General features: G+C 32.7%; 1 protein-coding gene across 9 annotated transcripts in view; it reads left to right on the top strand.

Annotated features, from left to right (window-relative positions):
• Phtf2 (putative homeodomain transcription factor 2) overlaps window positions 1–21,530 on the top strand; it is a 142,966-nt gene that overhangs the window by 25,707 nt on the left and 95,729 nt on the right. For 8 of the 9 annotated variants that reach the window (XR_013435152.1, XR_013435153.1, XM_040291687.2 and 5 more), the window contains one exon: window positions 11,777–11,856. Coding sequence is in view for 7 of the 9 variants with exons in the window: in XM_040291687.2 (XP_040147621.2) it covers window positions 11,812–11,856 (45 nt within the window). In the remaining 2 variants the exon portion in view is untranslated. Of the gene's footprint in view, window positions 1–2,724; window positions 2,776–11,776; window positions 11,857–21,530 lie in introns of those variants that run through there. The other variant, XM_040291685.2, reaches the window with a different exon arrangement.

Raw genomic sequence — 21,530 nt, 5'->3', positions numbered from 1 at the left:
TAATCTCTCAAATAGTTGATGTGCCAACATATTTGACTAAAAAAGAGGAAGGTGGAATAGTGTGAGTTAATTAGCAGCCTGCCACGCCAACCAAGTTGCTAATCAGATACACAGGAAGAAAGCTGGAGTATGGCTCAGTGGTAGAAAGTTCGCCTCACATGTATGAGGCCCTGGGTTCGATCCCCAACATATCTCTTACCCACACACAAAGAAAAGAAAGACAGAAAAAAAGGGATAAAAAACATAAAACAAGTTGATGTTTGTAACATGTAAGAGCTCAGGGAATGTAGCACTCCTGAGCCTTTCTTGACAAATATTACTTACCATAAGTAGTAGTAATGTACTATACATCAAAGAAGCTAAAAGACAAGATTTGGAAAGTTTTTACCAAAAAAGAAATGGTAAATGTTTGAGGAGATAGATATGCTTAAGATGATTTGAACATGATACATGCTTACATGTATTAAAATATCACATGAAATCCCACAAATATGTATACTTTGTCAATTAAAAAAATTAAAAAAGAATGATGTTTAATGATTAAATCAAGTCAACCTCAAATAAATAAAGAATAAACAGTAATAATTTCAGACTTAGTGAAGCCATTGTAAAAAAATCAATGGTGAAGGTCTGAGCTTGTAGCTCAGCGGTAGAATGCTTGCCTAGAATGTATGAGGCACTGGATTTGATCCTTAGTACCACATAAAAATTAATAAATAAAATTAAGGCATATGTGTCCATCTACAACTAAAAAAATTTATATTAAAAAAATCAGTACTGAGTCCCATTTAAATGTGGAAGAAAACTGAACAACTTTGAGAATGTTGATTGTAGAATTAAATCTCTCTCTTTTTTTGGTGCTGCGGATCGAACCCAGGGCTTCATGCATGCCAGGCAAATACTCTACCCATGAACCACATCCCCACCCTGAGAATTAAATCTTAATACTACTAAGTGCTCAAGATTTATAAGCAATAATTAGGTCTTTGGAGGAAGTATAAACTTATTTATTATGTCATTTTCATAGCAGGGAATCATTAGGCATAATAAAATTTGAAATATAGCAAAAAGTTGAAATCATTGTGGATTTATTAAAGAATGATTTTTAAAACCTTTATTTATTTTTAATTAGTTAGGGGTCTCACTGTTTTGCCCATTCTGGCCCTGAACTCCTTAATTCAAGCTTCCTAGGTAGCTGGGACTACAGGCTTGTCCCTCCCCACCCAACTTTAAAGGATGAGTTTTGTCACTCTATTTTTTAATGCTAGAAAGATCTTTGAAGAGTTAAATACCTCTTGTGGTAAAACATCTAAAAGTTCCTGAGTTCTTTCAGTTTTTCTTTTCTTTTCTGTAGAGTTCATGGAAATTTTTTTTTAATTTAATAAAAAGTATACGTGCTTATTTTAATAAATTAAAGCTATTTGAACGAATGTAGAAAACCTTATTGTTTTTCTCTCCATTTTCCATTCTCACCCCTCATTCCTCCCTTACCCCTTTAAAGATTTGCAGGGGAATATCCATCCAGTCTGTTCTCTGCTTAAAAAAGTTAATAAGGATTTGTGTGTTTATTTTAATAAAAATATCATATTCTTCATTGTTCTGTACCTTTAAAAAACATCTCTTATACCCCTATTAGTTATTTCTTCCATTTACTGGCAATTCTGCAATAAGCAGCTTTGTACAGGTATACCAAGAGTTAAATGCATTTCTCTAGTGTTAAGGTTGAAAGATATAATCATTTAAAATTCTGATAGTTAATGTTAAGGTTCCCTTTTAAAAAGCTGTTCTAGGGCCTGGCATTGTGGCTCAGTGGCAGAGCACTTGCCTAGCATGTGTGAGGCACTGGGTTCAATCCTCAGCACCACATACTAATAAATGAATAAAATAAAGATCCATCAATATAAAAATAATAATAAAAAGCTATACTAGTAGAAATAGTTCTTGGCATAAAGAAAAAACTAGCTCATATATACTACTACTACTACTACTACTACTACTACTACTACTACACTATTATTACTTTTAAATAAAAGTGCACATTTTGGCTGATCATATTGGTGCATGCCTATAATCCCAGTGGATTGGGAGGCTGTGGCAGGAGGATAGTGAGTTCAAAGCCAGCCTCAGCAAAAGTGAGGTGTTAGGCAGCTTAGTGAGACCCTGTCTCTAAATAAACTATAAAAGAGGGCTGGGGATGTGGCTCAGTGATAGAATGTTCAATCCCTGGTATCCAAAAAAACAACAGAAAAAAAACCCAAAACACCAAACCCCACATTTCTTCCATACTTAATAGCACTGGATTTAAAATTTTGCCAACCTTATGATAAAGACCTAATTATTTTTATTATATATGTCTTTGAATACTAGTGAAGCTGAGCTGTCAACGCCCCCACCCCTGCTTCCATTTTTTAGGCTTTTAATGTCTTTCTTTGTGAATTGTCTGTTTTATATCCCTTTGCTAGTTTTCTGTTAAGCTTATAATTTTCTTATTTATTTGTAGGAGTTTTTAAAAATAATTTGGATAGCAACCCTTTGTTTTCAGTTGCAGGCCTTTTGCTCATTTGATTTGTCTTTCAACATTGTTTATGATATTTTTGAAAGAAGTGCTACATTTTGATGTTATCAGTTTTTAAAAATGTGTTAACTTTTATTTGTCTTCTTGCATTTCCTTCATTCTGCTGAAATCCTAAACTCTGTTTTGTTAAATTCAGTGATCTGTTAACTGCCTTTTCCGTCCTTGGTGAAAGACTCTTCTCTGGGGTTGCGTAATATCAGGTGAGTTCACCTGCTTGTTTTCTGTTCTTGGCCTCCCTTACATTACCTACCCTTCCTTTGAATAGTTGTGGACTTTCTTTCATAATACTTTTCTTAAGTGAAATAATTCAATCCTGTGCTTTTACTGAAGAGCTCTTTGAAGTGCACAGATCTAAATTAAGTATCCAACTTGATCCTTTTGAAAAATGCATATATATATATGTATATATATCTAGGTAACCATCTCTGATTAAATATTGTCATTGTGTACATGTCTCCCAAATTCTTATCTCTATCCCTCTTTTCTATTACCTCTTTGACTTCTAATTTTTTATGTTTCATAGGTATCATTAGCTTAACATGTCTAAAACTAAAATCTTCATAATTTTTTTTTTCCTTGCTGTTGTTGTTTGTTTTACTTTGTTATTTTTGGGCCTTCATCTGAGAAAATGGCTCAGGCCCCAAACCTAGATTCTTCTCTTCCTAATCCCTCCCCCAACCTGCCCCATCCCATTCTATTCTCAGATCTTGTTGATTTCACCTATAAATGAAACTTAAAAATATGCACTTGTTTCCATGTTGCCTCAGTCCGGCTGCAGCAAACTAAGGGGGGGGTGGCGTGACAAGGAACTTGTGTACATTGATACAGCAGGAGTGGGAGCCGTTTATTGTAGGACAAGAGGGGTATATATACATTACACACAGCTCATCTTAATTAACATAAACTAGATACAGCAGTCAACCAATAAGGAATCTCCACACTTAATGGCTTGCTGGAGTTACTTCACAAACCGCTCCCTCTGGCAAAATGCCAGGCGCCATCTTGACTTGTTTACAGACCCTAACACCATGTCTTTTGCTTGTCCCCAGAACCAACATATACTCACCTTCTGCATGGGATTATGATAGTCTGATCTGCTCTACATAGCAGTAGTCTTTTAGAAGTTAGATCATCACTTCTCTGCTTGGATCATTTTAATTACTTATAGTTGTGTTTGTAATTATTTGAGGATGGCCTTAGACCTGAGCCTAAGCAACTCCATATTTAAAACTCCAGTCTCATTAGGCACACCTAACAGAGCCCTCCAGTATGGCCTCAGATAAGTTACTTCCCTTCACCCTGATAAGCAGAGTGAAGCCTTTGGCAGGCTATCTTCTCCTGATAAGAGGGAAAGGCTAAAAGATCTGGGTGGAGACCACCAGCCAGATGTTTCTGACCCCAGGGCAAATGATGTCATGGACAAATCTGGTGGTAGCTGATAAGGATTGAAAGGGGAGTCAAAAGCCCCAAAATTTAGTATAAATAAAAGAGCTGATGAACAGGGATTCAGACAGTGGATACAAGGATGCACTCGAGCTGGAGAGTCTGATGAGGATCTGGACTGACATCCCATCACTTGTCATCGTTTTCCTGATCCTCTGCATGATCCTCACCACTCTCAAACTCTACCTACTCATCTGGACCTGGTGAGAGCTGCAACTTCTCCACAGGACCCTCCCACAGCAAAAAAAGCTAACTAAAACAATGACCAACCAGAAGACTAGATCTCATCATAAAGAATACTACTGAATGCCGGCTGGGGTTGTGGCTCAGTGGCAGAGCACTTACCTAGCATGTGTGAGGCCTTGGGTTTGATCCTCAGTACCACATAAAAATAAATAAATAAAATAAAGATATTGTGTCCAACAACTAAAAAATAAATATTAAAAAAGAATACTACTGAATAAAATCTGAACATTACTTTAATGATATTTCAGCCAATATCTGATCATTTAATATAAATATTTATTTGCTGAATATTCACTAATATCATACAATAACAGGAATAGATTAAAACAATGAGCAAGAAACAAGGTCCCTGCCTTGATGAAACCTACACTTCATAGAGAAATAGAAACAATTAAAAAGATAATTTTGTGTTGAGGAGGTACCATGAAGGAAATAGTTAACTAAACTAGGTGTTTTCTTAGATTTTACAATAATATAATGTTTTTGTTTATACAAATTTAGAGAGATGTTAATTGCCTATGATTTTTCTTCTTAAATTATGTAATATGTTTGAAATATATAGACTTTGTATTGGTTCTGCTAAGGAATAAAAAAATTAAAAAAATATTTCTTTTATGAATTGTTACGGTAAATGGATAGTTCTGCTTATTAGTTCTTATTTTGCATTTAATTTTTCTATTCCAAGATTGAAATAACTTTTAACATAAAATGTAATGTTTGTCTTCGGCACATTTCCATGAAATATACTTATTTGTTTTCTTTTTTTTAATATTTATTTTTTAGTTGTAGTTGGACTCAATATCTTTATTTATTTTTATGTGGTGCTGAGGATCGAACCCAGGGCCTCGCACCTGCTAGGCTAGCGCTCTATCCCTGAGCCACAACTTCAGCCCTTGTTTTCTTACTAAATATGATATTTAGTTATTTCTTTATCCTTCCAGATGAAGAATTAAAAACTTTCCATGAAATTGTGGTAATTACGGCTAATATGATTACAACATAGCAGTTCAGAAAATAGTAAGATTTATACACCCTGCTGTCATATATATCTAAAAACAACAAGAGAAAAAAAACTTATATATCCCTCTTCCCTGGGTGGGGGCGTGGAGCAGAAACTAGTGGATTTCATTCTAACCCATACTATATCTGTGTTCCCTGTATCAAGATAAATTTCACCTTCTTCTCAAGCTTCATTATCATTATGAAAAATTTGACTTGAACCTCAGCATTTACTATCCTTTTAAGGGCAGAGCAGTTTCATTCCCAGTTTTCAAAGTCTAAAAATTGCTTGTTTTAGCAGTGGAGGAGGCAACTGAGTTATATTTAACTTTAGCATTTGGGAATGGAGTTAGACTAGACTTGGCAGGTTTGACTCTACGTCATTTTCTGTTTTTTTTTTTTAAATTGTAGATGGACAATACCTTTATTTTATTTATTTATTTTTATGTGGTGCTGAGGATCAAACCAAGTGCCTCACACATTCTAGGTGAGCATTCTACCACTGAGCCACAATTCCAGCTTGAGTCATTTTTATTGAAACTTTTAGGTCTACAAATTGTTATATATTGATTGATATGTCAATAAATACACCAACCATATTTACTCTTTTTCACAGTATCTTTGCACCTTTTAATGTTAAGAAAGAGTACATGTGTACGTTTATGTGCATGTTTGGGGTGGTCATAGGAGTTGAACAGGTAGAGTTTTCAATTTGAGTCCTTAAATTTTAACTCATCTTTGATGGTGCTTTGGTCAGCAACCTTTTATTTGGTTTGTAAATATTTGTGTTTAATATAAACAAAAAAATCCTATAGATAATTTGGAGATTAAAAACATTGGGGTGCTCTCAACTTATAAATGGAAATGGAGGCACATATAGGTAAGTACACCAAAGTCTATACAAACCAGAATATTTTAAGTGTAATTTGAATACAGAGTAAGATTGAAAAATCTTGATTGGAAGAGTTTGGGAGAAACTTGTGGAGAAAGTGGAATTTATGAAGCCTTATCCAAAACCACCTTGTTTTGCAAAGAAGAAATAATAATTTTAGCACAGAGGTAGAAAAATGTAGAAAGTGTGGCATGATTGAAACTAAATGAGAAGATGGTATGCGGCAATGTTGGGTAAGTAGGTTAGGATCAGACTGTAAGATTGAAGTAACAATTCTAAAGGGGTTATGGATTTTATTTTGTAAGCAGTAGGGAATGAAACAGTTGTTAGAAAAGGATAATACTGATATCCCAGGGCCTGAGAAAATTACATAAATTACCTTTAAAAAATAAGATTTGTTCCATTTGGTCTAAGTTTCTACTATTTTAAAATCCTTATATGTAACATGAATTTATCTAATATTAATATTCTTGAGTGTGTCAGTAAAAGTATAGAGAGGAACACTTGTACATTATTGGAGTTGTTGCTTGTTTAATCTTAATTGAGTTGTGAAATACTTGGCTAGATGTACTGGTGAGAAATTGAGGCCCAGTGAACTTACTAACTTATTCAGGAGCATACAGTTCTTAGTATCAGAACTTGGATCTAGAACTCAATTCTCCTTATCTTAGTTATTGCTTTTTCCTCTCCTCTACTTTCTCTATTGCATATTATAGAGTACTACATAGTGAGACACAGAGGAGGAATGATTCCCCCTGTTTTCTTCAAGGGTATTTACATATTACTTAGCATGTCTAAGGACCCTGGTTTGAGCCTCAGCACTGAAAAAAAAAAAAAAAAAGTGTTTACATATGATCAAGTGACCTGTGTGGCTGTTTTTTTGTTTTTTGTTTTTTGGTTTTTTTTTTTTGCATTTTTAGTTAAATCAAATTTTTTTTTAGTTTAGATAAATACCAAAAGAGAGACATCAGGCTGCAGCAGTTTTTATTCTATTGTGTACTTGTTAAGGAAGCTTTATATTGGAAGAAGTAAGGTGGGATGAGTAGAGAAAAGAACAATGAGAATAATGGGAGTGAGTGGGAATAAAGTGTTTTGTAAGTAGTCATCATGGAACAAATAAATTTGTTTCAGAATGAGGGAGGTACATTGTAAGATTATATAGTATATGATAGAGTAAGTTTTGATAACATCAGGGATAATTAAAAACCTGACAAATTTTTTTACTACATCTGTACAGAGAACACTCTTGGACATTATTTGATAGAATCTAGAAAGGTAGACTTCATATATTATTTTTTAATAATCATTTTTTTCCTCCAATGTGGTCTTTGGCATCATAAGTGCATTCTTTGTGGAAATTTATATAGTAAGGAGTAAATCCAGATATTTTGATAGGTATGATGATTAAATTAGTATAAAGGAGAGAATTGCACAAAGTAACTCCCTATAGCAAGATTTAAGTATCATACGTACAGTTAGCCCTTTGGTTTTAGAGTTGAATTATTTCCATATTGTAACACACATTCTTAGATTAGATGAGTTCTAAAAAAAAAATTACATTCTGTATCAAGCCACCCAGTACAACTTTTTTCTTTCTTTCTTTCTTTTTTTTTTTCTGGTGCTGGGGATTGAACCCAGGGCCTTGTGCATGAAAGGCAAGGATTCTACTAACTTAACTATATTCCCAGCCCCCAGTAAAACTTTTTTATGCTGCATTTCCCTCTGTATATTAACTTTAATGTCATAATTTAACATGAAAAAAATTGTATAACATAACATATCCTGACAATAGAGACTATAAAACTATATATTCCTGTGCTGTTATTGAATCAAAGAAACTGGAAAGGCTTTAGTAATAGTCTTTATATCCACAAAAGCATTTGTTGGTATATCAATCTTATTTATACTTGTATAAAATTATTTATTTTTATTTTTGTTTAATGTTTACTTGTGAAATTTAGGTGTCTGCGTGTGTTTTGTCAGATGTCTGATTCAGAAACCTATCTTAGCATGCTGTAAAACCTGTTTTAAAAATAGGTATGAGCCACTTGGTGTCACTGAAAGGTTGTTGACACAATGGAAAAACTATTAAATGAGTTTGCAGAGCACCTCATTACTGAAGAAAGGGGTTTTTAAATTGGAAAATTGAATTTTTGTTTCTGTAGATCCACATAAATATAATTAAAAATATACAGGACACTTTATATATCTAAATATTGTTAGATCTTTGAAATTTATTTCTGAGTATAAGTTGGTGTAAACCAAAATGTATTTTTAAAAAATTGGCTTTAAAATTGTCTTGTTTTGAGGCAGGCATTTTTTTTTTCATTTTTATTGAAGATTTTCCTTTTTGTTTTAATACTATTATTCATATGGAAACTTTAAAATATTCCCTATATATAATATCTCATAAACTTAATAGATTGGGTGATTAAAAACCCTTTTACATTTTTTATATGAAATGTATTCTATATTCTTGGGGAATTAGGAGAGGGGATTTTTATCCTTGTAGATAATCTGGAAATTTGTTTTCAATAAAGATTGGCTAAAGTGAAAGGAAATAAATAAATATTCTTATATTTTTGTATCACTTATTATAGTTTGGGGGGATGTCACAATGGGCAAAAGGTGCAACATCTGCAGGTGAGGGGAGAGATAAAAAATGTTCATGAGCTTCTGCCCTAGTCAATGTTTTATTCACTCAAATCACTCAATACAATTTCACTCTATAGGTTCTTTATCAAGAAAACCACAATCCTTAATGCTAGGCACTGCAATAGACATAATCAATTCACAACAAACAATTCTAGATTAATTAATTCACAGCAAACAATTCTAGATTAATTTTAAGCACTACAAACACACTTAATCATGACAGGCTAATGACAGACATTCTCTCTGTGTGCTAAGTTCAAGTGTCAGATCAAAAGTCACAAGCCTTAAGCTTTAAGTCCAGCAGCTGCACACTCACTCAGACCCAAGTGATCCGGTCCAGAACCAAGGCAGGCTTCTTCTGATGTGGATTGGAAGGCTAGTTGAGGAGAGGGTTATAGGGAGAAGTTGGGGCTTTCACCAGGGTCAAGATTGCTGTAGAGTTTGAGAGCATTGAGGAAAATGCAGAGGATCAGCACTGATGAAAAGTATTGGGATGTCAGTCCAGTTCCTCATTAGACTCTCAGTGTGAAGGCATCATTGTCAGCTGTCTGTCTGTCTGTTCATTTGCTTTATTATTTATACTAAATTTTGGGGCTTTTGACCCCCCCTTTCAATCTTTATCAGCTGCCACCTGAGCTCTCAGTGACATCATCTACCCTGGGGTTAAAACATTTGGTCTGGTGGTCCCCACCAGGATCTTTTTACTTTTCTCTCATACCTGCTTTTTCCTAGTTTGTGCCTGAGGGCCATACTGGAGGCTCTGTTAGGTGTGCCTGGTGAGACTGCTGGTTTCAAACTGGTGTTTTAAAATGGAGTTGCTTAGGCTCAGGCCTAAGGCTATCCTCACAGGGGAGGAGGTCACCATTGTCTGGACAAATGTAATGAGGATATGAATAATTTTGTAATTAACCATCCTTTAACAGAATCAAATTGGTTAAATGAGTTATCTCAAAACCTTCTAGAAGAGAAAAACCAAAATGGGAGATTTTAAGTCGGTAAAGGAAAGCTTCCCTAAAAAGAAATGAAGGTAGCTACACCTAACCAAGAAACTTCAGACAGGTGAACTTTGAAATCTAAATAATTCATGTGTGTGTTGTTGAGAATTGACATTGTGATCTTATGATAATGAGGGAGCTATTTTTATTTTCAGTGTCAACAAAAACTTATTATTCAGTGTATTCCTGCTCTCAGTTATTTTCCATGTTTTATAAAAGAAATATAAATACTTCCCAGTATTTATATGGATTGGGGAATTTTTTAAATACAAAAGCTAATTATAAAAATACTTACAATTGGGTAATCTGTATGTTCTGGATTGTGGTAGGCATTTTATGTATATTGTTTATTGCTCACAAAACTTTATAAGAAGTAAAGAACATGTTTTTCTATTTTGAAAGTGAAAGAAACTGAGGTTCAGAGAGATTCAATGACTTCTTCAGTATTAGATAATGAATAATGGACCTGATACTTGAATCGTGGTCTTTTGATTCTGTGATCCTTTTCTTTCCATTATATCAGGGTATTTGGCAGGAATTTCAAAACGGTTTGCTTGGCTTGGATTTTTTTTTTCTAAGTTTGCTTAGATTTGATCTGTTAAAGATAGAATTAATATCTTAGGAAAGGTAATAAAATAATGTGGTCTATAACACTTGTAAGAAAAATATAAGAATTAAGTAAATTCTGCTTTAAATTTTAGGTGTTGATCATCTGACATTTGAACTTTTTTTCTGTGTGTAGGAAGTACTGAGGATTGAGGGTACTCTACAACTGAGCTAGACTCAGCCCTTTTTATTTTGAGACAGGGTCTTGCCAAAGTTGTTGAGGTTGGCCTTGAATATGAGATCCTCCTACCTCCTCCTCTGGAGTAGCTGGATTACTGGCAAGTAGCACAGAACCTGGCCTGACATCTGAATTTGATAATACTTTCATTATGTTTGAATCCTAATATGTTAAAGAAGCATACATGGTCCCAAGAATGGTATATAAAATCTGTGATATTTTGGTATACTGTGGCAAACTATACAGTAGCATTTCTATAGTTGCAGATCTGTACGGGCTCAACAGGGTCCCTCACTCCCTAGATTTCCCTGAGAGCTTGTGTGGTTTTGGATGATTTAGCTTTTGCAATAAGTGCTAGGCCAGTATCTGCTTCTTTTGAACCTGTTTTTAGCTTATCCTTAACATCATAAAAAGAGGTGCTGTACATTCCAGTGTCATCTTATGACTAGAGTAGTATTCTAGATAACTAGAATTAGTTTGAAATTCTCTCAAAGGTTAAGGAATTATTGCATTTACTACATAATACTGTTTTAGAAAAATACAAGAAAGATACTTTTGAGATGTTCTGTGGTAAATTTCTAAATATAGCAAACCATGTTATCTGGGAAAACTTTAATGTTTGTTATTCCTTTATAAATAACTCTATATTGGCATAGTATTTAACATAAATTTTAAATTTTTTTGGTTTAAAATTTAATTTTAGTTCAATTTTGTGATTACTGATTATCAAGGAAAATTAAATGATTATAAATATTGGCATCTTTATAAATCCATCCTTCAACAACAATAATTGCTAGTTCCTTGACTGAAACTATAGTAAAACTTATCTATTACTGAGTGAATGAATTGATTTCTATTATAGGTGAATTTGTGAATGAAGAACTTCCAGTAAAACTGGGAAATTCTGAAATCTATTTCAAAGGTTTATTTTTCTTAAAAACCAATTCAACCTCTTATTAAAGGACATTGAAGACTGTATTCATGCAAAAGAATCTTTTATTATGACAACTGATTTTTGTTTACTTAAGAGAAGCTGTTGCTAAAATAGTAATGAGGAAGGGTGTAATATAAGTATAGTCATACACCCCTTGCTCTGCAAGTAACCAGAGTGCTACGTATGCAAGTTGTTCAGGCTTCTTTTGGAATGTGGAAGTAAAATCATTTGCATATTTTTCTCTCTTATACAGCTTAAAATGACGAATGTGTAATTTCAGTGGAATAAATGGCGTCCAAAGTCACAGATGCTATAGTCTGGTATCAAAAGAAGGTAAGTTGATAGTCAAATCTTTTAACTTTTTAATTATTTTCATTCCAAAAATTTATGTTTATTTTATGATATAGATTTCATGTCAGATATTACCTAAAATAATGACCAAATAGATGTTAGGATTTTGAATGGTAGGGGAAGATTATTTTGGTTGTCCTTGTGCTTATTTTACTTATAAATAAATTAGATGATGCCTAAAAATATTTTTCTCCACATTATCAAAGTAGCTAGAACTAATTATTATGAATTCAATATAAACCAAATCTCCAGGATTATGCATATAATTAGAATTATATTAAAATATCTCTTGTTTTTATATTTTTCAGGTGAAAGCTAGGATAGCACAACTATTATAATTTTATTACTATTTTATGTCAAGAGTTTAGTTTTCAGTATGTGTTCACTGTAAATTATAGTTCAACAGCTGATTTTTTTCAGTAAAAAAAGCTATTGAGGGTTGTATTTTCCAAACTGAAGCATTGAAATGTTTATTTTGATGTTTCAGAATTAGTTTTCATAATTACTTAATATGCTGTGTCATTCTATATATATATTTGAAAATAAGTTTATCAATGTAATGTTTTATTTATAAAGTCCCAAAGAAAAATGGAGCTCTTTTGAAAATACAGTAGTAGAAACAGTAGATTCTTTACTCTCAGAGTGTTTATATTCCTTAAAATATATGCTGTTTTTTTGAATTATGTTTGTTTTCACATCTTAAAATCTTTTTAATGCATTATTTCAGAGTTTTGTTGGCAAAATATAATTATACATTTAAAGCTTTTTCCCTGTATGGGAAATTAGACAATTTTTAAATTTAGTTGAATTGAAAGTAAATGGTAATGAAAATATTTTAAAGATTAGACAAACCTAAGAATATAGTCTGTCTTTGGATATGTTATCAGTGCTTTCACTTAAATAAGCAATAAATTGAAAGTATTGATTCTGACGTATGATTAATCCAGCCCTTGTGGTTCTGTATTAATGTCATGTCAGCTTTTGAATTTCCAGTCAGTCAGTTTGCTAAAGAGATAAATGTGAAATTTTTAATTTTTTTCTTTTATTTATCTTTGAGTTTTTCTCTTTCCTAATTTCTACTTACAGAAATAATGTTTTTAAAAACATTTTATCTATCTGGATTTTTATGTTAAATATTTAAAACTTTATTGAAGGCCATTTATAGAACATACTTATCTGGCTCACGTTTCTTGGGTTTGGAGGGTTTGAAATATTATACTCACATACGTTAGCACAGTAATGCCTCTCTTATTCGAGAGTCATTTACCTAGCAGCATATTTTCTAGAGCCATCATAACAAATATCACAAAATATACCAGCAAATATCTTCACATTTTTTAAAATTATATTTTTTAGTTATCAGTGGACCTTTATTTTATTTATTTATATGCGGTGCTGAGAATCTAACCCAGTGCCTCACACATGCTAATCAAGAGCTCTACCACTGAGCCAAAATCCCGACCTCATATCCTTACATATGTAGGTAGTTACCAGAACTAGTAGCTAGATTTCATCTGTTCTATTTTTTTTCTTTTGCTTTTAAATTTGATTTACATGAAGAAATACACATGAATGCTTTGAAAGATTATTGTTTCAAGGCTTATTGGAAAAAAAGAAATAACAAGCCCCAATACTATAGTATCTTTCCCTATCCTTGCGGGTCTCTGATTTCTGTTCCCCATGGCAATCATTTGAAATTCCTGATAGCTCAGTATTTCTCAAACCAAAATCCTGTCATTTCTCATTCCTAGTAGGGGATTGAGAAGAGAGGGATTGCAAATACGGGGCATGGAATTTTGGTTTTCATAGTTACTTTGAGGGTAATATTAGTACGGGGCATGGAATTTTGGTTTTCATAGTTACTTTGAGGGTAATATTAGCATTTGTGGCTAGCAGTCAGATACTAAATGTCATGCAGTTCCTGGAATTAAGGTCTGTAACCTTTTTTCTGTGAAGGCCTACCTAGTAACTGTTTTAGGTTTTGAAGTTTGTAAACACTCTGTTTACAAATAATCAACTCTACTTTTTAGTACAAAATCGGCTATAGACAATGTGTAAAGTTAATCACATGGCTGTATTCTCATAAAACTTAATTTACAGAAACAGACAAAAGAGTTATATTTCCTAAGTTGCTAGCTTCTGCTCTATGACAGCCACATGTAACAAAGAATTGTGCAAAATGCAATAGTGTCCTGTTGAATAACTTTGATTTTTTTTTATTGTAGTTATAATTTTAAACATCCCTACCTTTTCTTTTCTTGGTCATTTCATAGTAGGTGTTAGTTGTTGATTTCTGATCTTATGATAAGGATTTAGCTTTTTAAAATAAACTTCCCCAAAAGCCACCATCCCCTCCATCCTCTCAATGACTAAAAAGTTTGGTTAAATCAGTGTTCACTGTTTACATTATTATGTTTGTGTGTGTATCATTTAGAACTGTATCCTGTAGTGTATTGTGATAATAAATTCAGTCTGCTACCTTTTTTCTTTTGGCTTGGTTTTTTGAATTCTTCAAATCTCTGATAAAACTGTCAAACTTCTTGTTGTAGTCAGTCACATTCAGGTATTCTCTCAGTTCTTTTTTCCCTTTCTTGTGAACAGTCCTCCTAGAACTGTTTTTCCTCCTGTGTTCTACTGGATGGATTGTTCTCATGTTTTGCCTAAGGTTTTCTTTTCTTTTCTTTTTTTTTAATTGTTGGTTGTTCAAAACATTACATATTCTTGATATCATATTTCACACTTTGATTCAAGTGGGTTATGAACTCCCATTTTTACCCCATATACAGATTGCAGAATCACATCAGTTACACTTCCATTGATTTACATATTGCCATAGTAGTGTCTGTTGTATTCTGCTGCCTTTCCTATCCTCTACTATCCCCCTTCCCCTTCCCTCCCCTCCCCTCTTCTCTCTACCCCCTCTACTGTAATTCATTTCTCCCCCTTGTATTATTTTTCCCTTACCCCTGACTTCCTCTTGTATGTAATTTTGTATAACCCTGAGAGTCTCCTTTCATTTCCATGCAATTTCCCTTCTCTCTCCCTTTCCCTCCCACCTCTCATCCCTGTTTAATGTTAATCTTCTTCTCATGCTCTTCGTCCCTACTCTGTTCTTAGTTATTCCCCTTATATCAAAGAAGACATTTGACATTTGATTTTTAGGGATTGGCTAGCTTCACTTAGCATAATCTGCTCTAATGCCATCCATTTCCCTCCAAAATCTATGATTTTGTCATTTTTTAATGCAGAGTAATACTCCATTGTGTATAAATGCCACATTTTTTTTTAATCCATTCGTCTATTGAAGGGCATCTAAGTTGCTTCCACTGCCTAAGGTTTTCTATCTTGTTGTTTTCTTTTGTCATTAGCTTGAGAGTTCCTCTTATTGTTCTTAGGTTATATAGATTTGCTTTTCTCTCAAGCTTATTAAAAATTCTTTTAAAACGTATTTATGTGTCAGTGAAAAGAAGGCTTAAGTCCGGAAAATGATATTTGCTGACTTTTTAACCTTAGGCAAATAATTGCATTTCTCTGAACTTCAATTTCTATTTCTGTCCATTTACTAGATAATGACCTTAACCTCTTTTCAATCATGGGTCCTTTTGTGATGAAAGCTGAGGACCTCATTTTGAAAAAAATGTGTATGATGTTCACACACACAGATTGTCACCTGTGATTTGGAACTTAGGTTAAGATGTCCTGGGTTACAATATTTAAAAAGTTTTAGTAATTAAAAAAAAAGTTTTAGTGTTTTTTATTTTTGTGACTATCACAATTCAGTAGTACCTATCCTATACTGGATAGTATCATTATAAATAAAAATGAAGAAACATTCACCTTCATTTTCTTGAATATTTGTTTGACTCACTTTGGAGTTACCTTTCTCTACTAGAGAATGATGACATTTTCATATTTTTCTTTTGAGTACTGATTACTAGTTAGTCCCAAAAGCCTTTACTTGTAGACTCTTTTGAACAATGAACTCTGATATTAGCTATGAAATTTCTGGAGAAAATAAAAATAAATTATTTTAAATTGTACATATGTATTAGCTAGTCGTGGTGGCAAACATGTGTTAATCCCAATGGCTCAGAAGGCTGAGATAGGAGGATCACAAGTTTGAGGCCATTCTTAGCAATTTAGTGAGGCCCTAAAGAATTTAGCAAGACCCTGTATCATGTGTGCACACACATACATGTGTATAAAGAAAAATAATTATAAAAATAAAATGTATATAGTATATAAAAGTTCAATTTAAATATAAGGTATTTTTAATAAATTATTTTATGCATGGTTTGAGATTTTTGAAGGCTCTTAACTAATTTTAAACTTAATTGTATACTATTATAGCCAACATAATCATGAATAACTTGGAAGTTTCTATTGTTACAAAAGTAATTTTCATTTATTATCTTGGAGGAGTAGTCATGTGATAGGAATGGTAACAGGAGAAATTAGGATTGTTTTTGATTAATTATAGGCTGTTGAGTGTTTTTTATAACAAAATACTCTGCTTTTGTATTTCTAGTTTATCATTTCTTTTTTTCTTTTTTGGGGAATGGGTACTAGAATTAAATCCAGGGGTGCTTAATCATAAGCTACACTCCTACTTTTGTTTTTTATTTTGAGACAGGGCCTCGATAAGTTGCTTAGAACCTTGCTAAGTTGCTGAGGGGGGCTTTGAATTTGAGATCCACCTGTTTTAGGCTCCCTAGCCACTGGGATTACAGGCAAAATAATCTAAGGGAAAAACTGTCTCAAATCTTCTCCTGGCATCTGGTGAGCTGAGCTTTGGTATTTCATCATTGTAGGTGCGTTCTTCTAATCTCTGCTTCCATCTTCACATGGTCTTATTTACTCTGTTTCTGTGACCTGTCTGCTTCTTGTAAGTACAGCACTCATTAGATTTAGGGTCCATCCAAGATAAGAGCTCATTTGAAATCCTTAATTACATCTGCAGAGAGCCTATTTCCAAATAAGATAATGTTCTGAAGTTGTAGCAGATACCATTTAACATGCTGCAGAAGCATATAGCTAAAGCATATATTGTCTTCAGTGAATTCCACGTGGAAATGTTTAGCTGTATTTCTTCTGTGTAGCTGTATCCCATACAACCAGCATCAAACTGAATGAGAGAAGATGAGGATACTAAATATTTTCTTCATCTTCTTAGAAGATTGTCAGTCATTTAGCCCCTCTAAAGTGTTAAGGGATGTTTGTGGTGAACTGTTTTGTGCTTTTAGTTATTAACTACATGAATATTTGGAATCATTATCTAAAATTTGTTAGGGGGCTGGGAATATAGCTCATTTGGTAGAATGTCTTCTTCACATGCACAAGTTCCTGGGTTCAATCCCCAGCTCCACACACACACACACAAACAAAACTATTATTATGTATGTCTTACTTATTAAAAATAAAAATAACATTTCACTTTTTTAAAAAGTACATGCAAGTTAAACCAGAGTTTACTTTTCTCAGTGTTTTATCTTGGAGGGTTGTCAGAACTACTTAGTGATAAATTATTGGCTAACTCTTAATGCTGATTGATAGTTTCTGTGAGGTCCAAAAATATTGAATAGAAAATATACATTTAAGTGTCTATAAAATATTAATCCATTGTTTCATTCATAAAGTCGTAGCATAAAGTTGTAGCTGGGCACAGTGGCGCATACCTGTAATTGCGGTGGTTTGGGAGGCTGAGGCAAGAAGATCATGAGTTAGTTCAAAGTCAGCCTCAGCAACAGCAAGGTGCAAAGCAATTCAGTGAGACCTTGTCTCTAAATAAACTACAAAATAGGGCTGGGGATGTGGCTCAATGGTTGAGTGCCCCTGTATTCAATCCCCAGTATCTCCCATCCCCTAAAAAAAGTTGTAGCAGCTAAGTGTGAAGTTTTAAAAATTCAAATTCATTGAAAACAAATGTGTGAAAAAAAATATTTTTTTTCTGTAATTCAGACTACTGAAAAGCCATCCCTCTCTTTTTGTATTGAGACTAATTTTATACAACAGTTTAGATTGATTATGTGTTGGAAAACATATATAACTTTTCTGAATAATCCTAGGTTAAGTACTTTATTTACTAAACTAGGGTGAATTTCTTAATTTACCTAAGCTTATTTTCTTCAGTAGTATACTGTGTACAGGTACTACTGGCTCAAAAAAAAGAAAGTCTGAGAAGAGAATTCTTTTAGATCAAGAAGCTTTGGGGTACTATTGCATAATATGGTGACTGTAGATAACAGTTATGTACTGAACATTTTAAAAAGCTAAAAGGATTTTGAAAGTTTCCATCATTTAAAAAACAAAATAAATGTTTGGGGAGATATCTTTGTGTAACCTGATTTAAACATATATAGTGTATACATATATTGAACATTACATGCTGCTTCATTACCTATGTGCAACTTTTATATTTTTGTGTTAATAGTTAAAAAAGAATCTTTTAAGATTGCTATGTTGATAAAATCAGACTTATAAACACTAAGCACAGTGCTTGGTGCATAGCAGTTATTTCATTAATATTACTATAGCAGTTCCCTTCCCTTCTCTTCACTTTTGCTGAATATGGACTGTTATTGATAGTATATTTAGTTCCTTAAAGGTTGTGATTAATTTTTTTTTAGTTGTAGATGAACACATAATATTTTTATTTTTATGTGGTACTGAGGATTGAAGCGCTTTACCACTGAGTTACAACCCCAGCCCCAGTTGTAGTTAATTTTTAAAAACTGAACATTTCTGTGTCTGCTAAAAAAGAATAAAAACAGCATTAGAGAAAGTGGTCAATTTTCTTTTGTATTTTTTGAGAATCCTATACCTGTATCTTATTTCTCTCTCTCTCTCTCTCTCTCTCTCTCTCTCTCTCTCTCTCTCTCTCTCTCTCTGTCTCTCTGTCTCTCTGTCTCTCTCTCTCTCTTTGCTTTATTTTTTAGCACAAAACAGATTTTCCTTGCCATGTGTCATTCTTTATCTGGAGTACTTTGTTTTCATTGTAAAAAGCAGTATTTTGGGAAGGAACAAAACAAATAATTCATTGGAAAGTGAATAGTGTAGATACATAGAAGGGCAGATATAGTTTAAGTTTACTTTACATGGTAATTTTAGAGAAGCACTATACTGTTTAGTGAATTTACCGGTGTTTGTTTGTTTGTTTGTTTGTTTATTTATTTATTTATTTATTTATTTATTTATTTGTGTGTGTATGTGTTGCTAGGGATTGAACCCATGGCCTTGTGTATTCAAGGCAAGCACTCTTCCAACTGAGTTATATCCCCAGCCCAAGATATCTTTTTTTAAATGACCAGACTTCTTTTAAGTTTGACTGTTTCCAAAAGGTCTTTAACACTGCAAATGGAACAGAAATGATCATTTTCTAATGTTATCCCTATGTGATTATCATTGTCTATTATTTATGACTTTGATCTATCTGTCCTCCTTTAATTTGAATTGTTACTTGTACAACCTTATTTTGATTTTGTTGTTTAATTGATTAGTAGAATTGTTGGTAAAAGAATTATATTTCCCTAATACAAAACCTGAGAAAAAGTTTCTCTTTGGCAAATATTTGGGTCTCCAATGAAATGATTTTGCTATAATTCAGCTCTTTTAATGATTCAGAAGCACTCATTTCTTTTTTCCCTCCTGAAGGTATCACTGAGTTTACTTTGTGCTAGAATCTAACTTTTTACTAAAGAATCAGAAAATATAGAGTGGCTTTACAGGTAACTTAGAAGTGAACCTTTCAAGTATCTTTATTTTACAGATGAGAAATAGATACTGAGAAAGAAGGGAGCTCAAAATATTATTGTCTTGCTCCCCCCTTTTAATCTGATCTAGAGATTTTGTCAACTTTACCATGAGTTACAGAATTTCTTTTTGAGCTACTAGTACCTGAACATAGTATAGATAGCAGAATCAATTCCCATGAGAAAGAAAATGGAAAAATAGAAAAAAGCCTTACACTGTTCTCTAGCCATAACTTTTGAAATAATAAAAGGTAATATTTACATATTTGAAAGTTCATATTCTTTACTTCTGCGTATAAAGGTATTGGGTTCACTAAAATAATATTAGTAGAAAATTCTTTATCTGTATTTAAGTTTTTTTGAGATAGCTTTTCATCACTTTCAGGCATTATGAATACATAAACATCCAAGTACTTAATCTCTTATTAGTTGAATATTTGGTAATAGAAGATTTTTGTTTTGCAAATATCTTGGAATATCAAAAATAGGAATTTCTACATAGTACATAATTTTTTGGAAATGCTTCAGTCATTTGCTTATGTTTTTCATTTTTAAATAAATTAGTTATTCCATTAAATGAAAGCACTGTTTGCCTACAGCAGTTGTCAGAAACAGTGCCTAAATATTAGTCATTTTTACAGAGGTATAAGGAGATCCAAGAAACCATATTTGAATAAAGTTATTTAATAAATAGTGCTTTTTACATCTGTTAGGTATCAGAAGGAAAATTATGACATGCTGGAAAACTAGTTTCTAACTTTTATACTCTGCTGAGTAAATTCAAAATAGAGGTATTAGTCAAGGATATATTTGGTAGTCAAATTCTAAATATCTTGCATTACTTTAACATGGAACAGACATAGTGGTAAAATAAATTGGTACATTACCAATTAGGCAAATGCCAGCTTTGAAAGGCTTGAAAGAGACTAAAACACTGTTGTTTGCCTGCCATGTATTTATAGTTCTACAAAGAATGACATTTACAAATGCTGTTTAGCAGGGTAACTTAGAAACTAAATTGTTCTCTGCCAAATATCCAATAGAGTTTATTAAAATACAATCTGTTTGATTTAGTATCCAGGATTGATTCAGAGAATGAAATGCTGGAAGATATATAACCTAAAAGTTTCCCATTTGAACTTTGACACAGATTAAAATTCTTTTATATATTTTCCTGACAATTTTAAGTAAAAAATTGCTTCATTTTGCTTTCTGTTTTTGTTGTCTTTACTCCCCTTCTCCTTTTCCCTCCTGTCTGTAATAGCATTAGAAGAATAAAGAGTACTAGTTTACCTGGTTTATGGAGAAGGAGGTTATTACAATCTCTATAAATAGGTAAAAGAAGTATATTAAATTATTAATATTATTACAATTTAATTTTTTAGACTTTTGAAGAATCCAGATGAGGTCTTATTTTTCCAACCTTCCAAATGGTAGGCAGGAGAATATATTTTTAATTATTGCCTTTTTTGGGGGGGTGGGGAAGTCTATTCTGACACTTTGTTTTATGGTTTCTTTTTATCTACTAGTAGAAAACTGGGAGGCAGAGCAATCATTAAGTAGAGGTTCATTATATTAACTGAATATAGGGAAAATTCAATACATTTAATTTTAATAGTAGTTTTATTTTTAGAATAAAAGACTTTTATTATCAAGACATACATTTTTCTCTTTTTCTCCCCTCCCCCCTCCAAAAAAACTAATGTCTTGGTGGTATTTGTACCCATGTATATTTGAGTAATATTTATGATGGGCCTATATGTCTCAGGCACTGATTTCTTTCTTTCTTTTTTTTTTTTTAGTTGTTGATGGACCTTTATTTTATTAATTTATTTATATGTGGTAGTGAGAATCGAATCCATTGTCTCACATGAGCAAGACAAGCGCTCTACCACTAAGCCATAACCC

This window comes from Ictidomys tridecemlineatus, chromosome 2 (assembly GCF_052094955.1).
Source record: "Ictidomys tridecemlineatus isolate mIctTri1 chromosome 2, mIctTri1.hap1, whole genome shotgun sequence".
Classification (NCBI taxonomy): domain Eukaryota; kingdom Metazoa; phylum Chordata; class Mammalia; order Rodentia; family Sciuridae; genus Ictidomys; species Ictidomys tridecemlineatus.
Note: the sequence above shows the minus strand (reverse complement) of the source record. Positions and strands in the feature narration are given on the sequence as shown.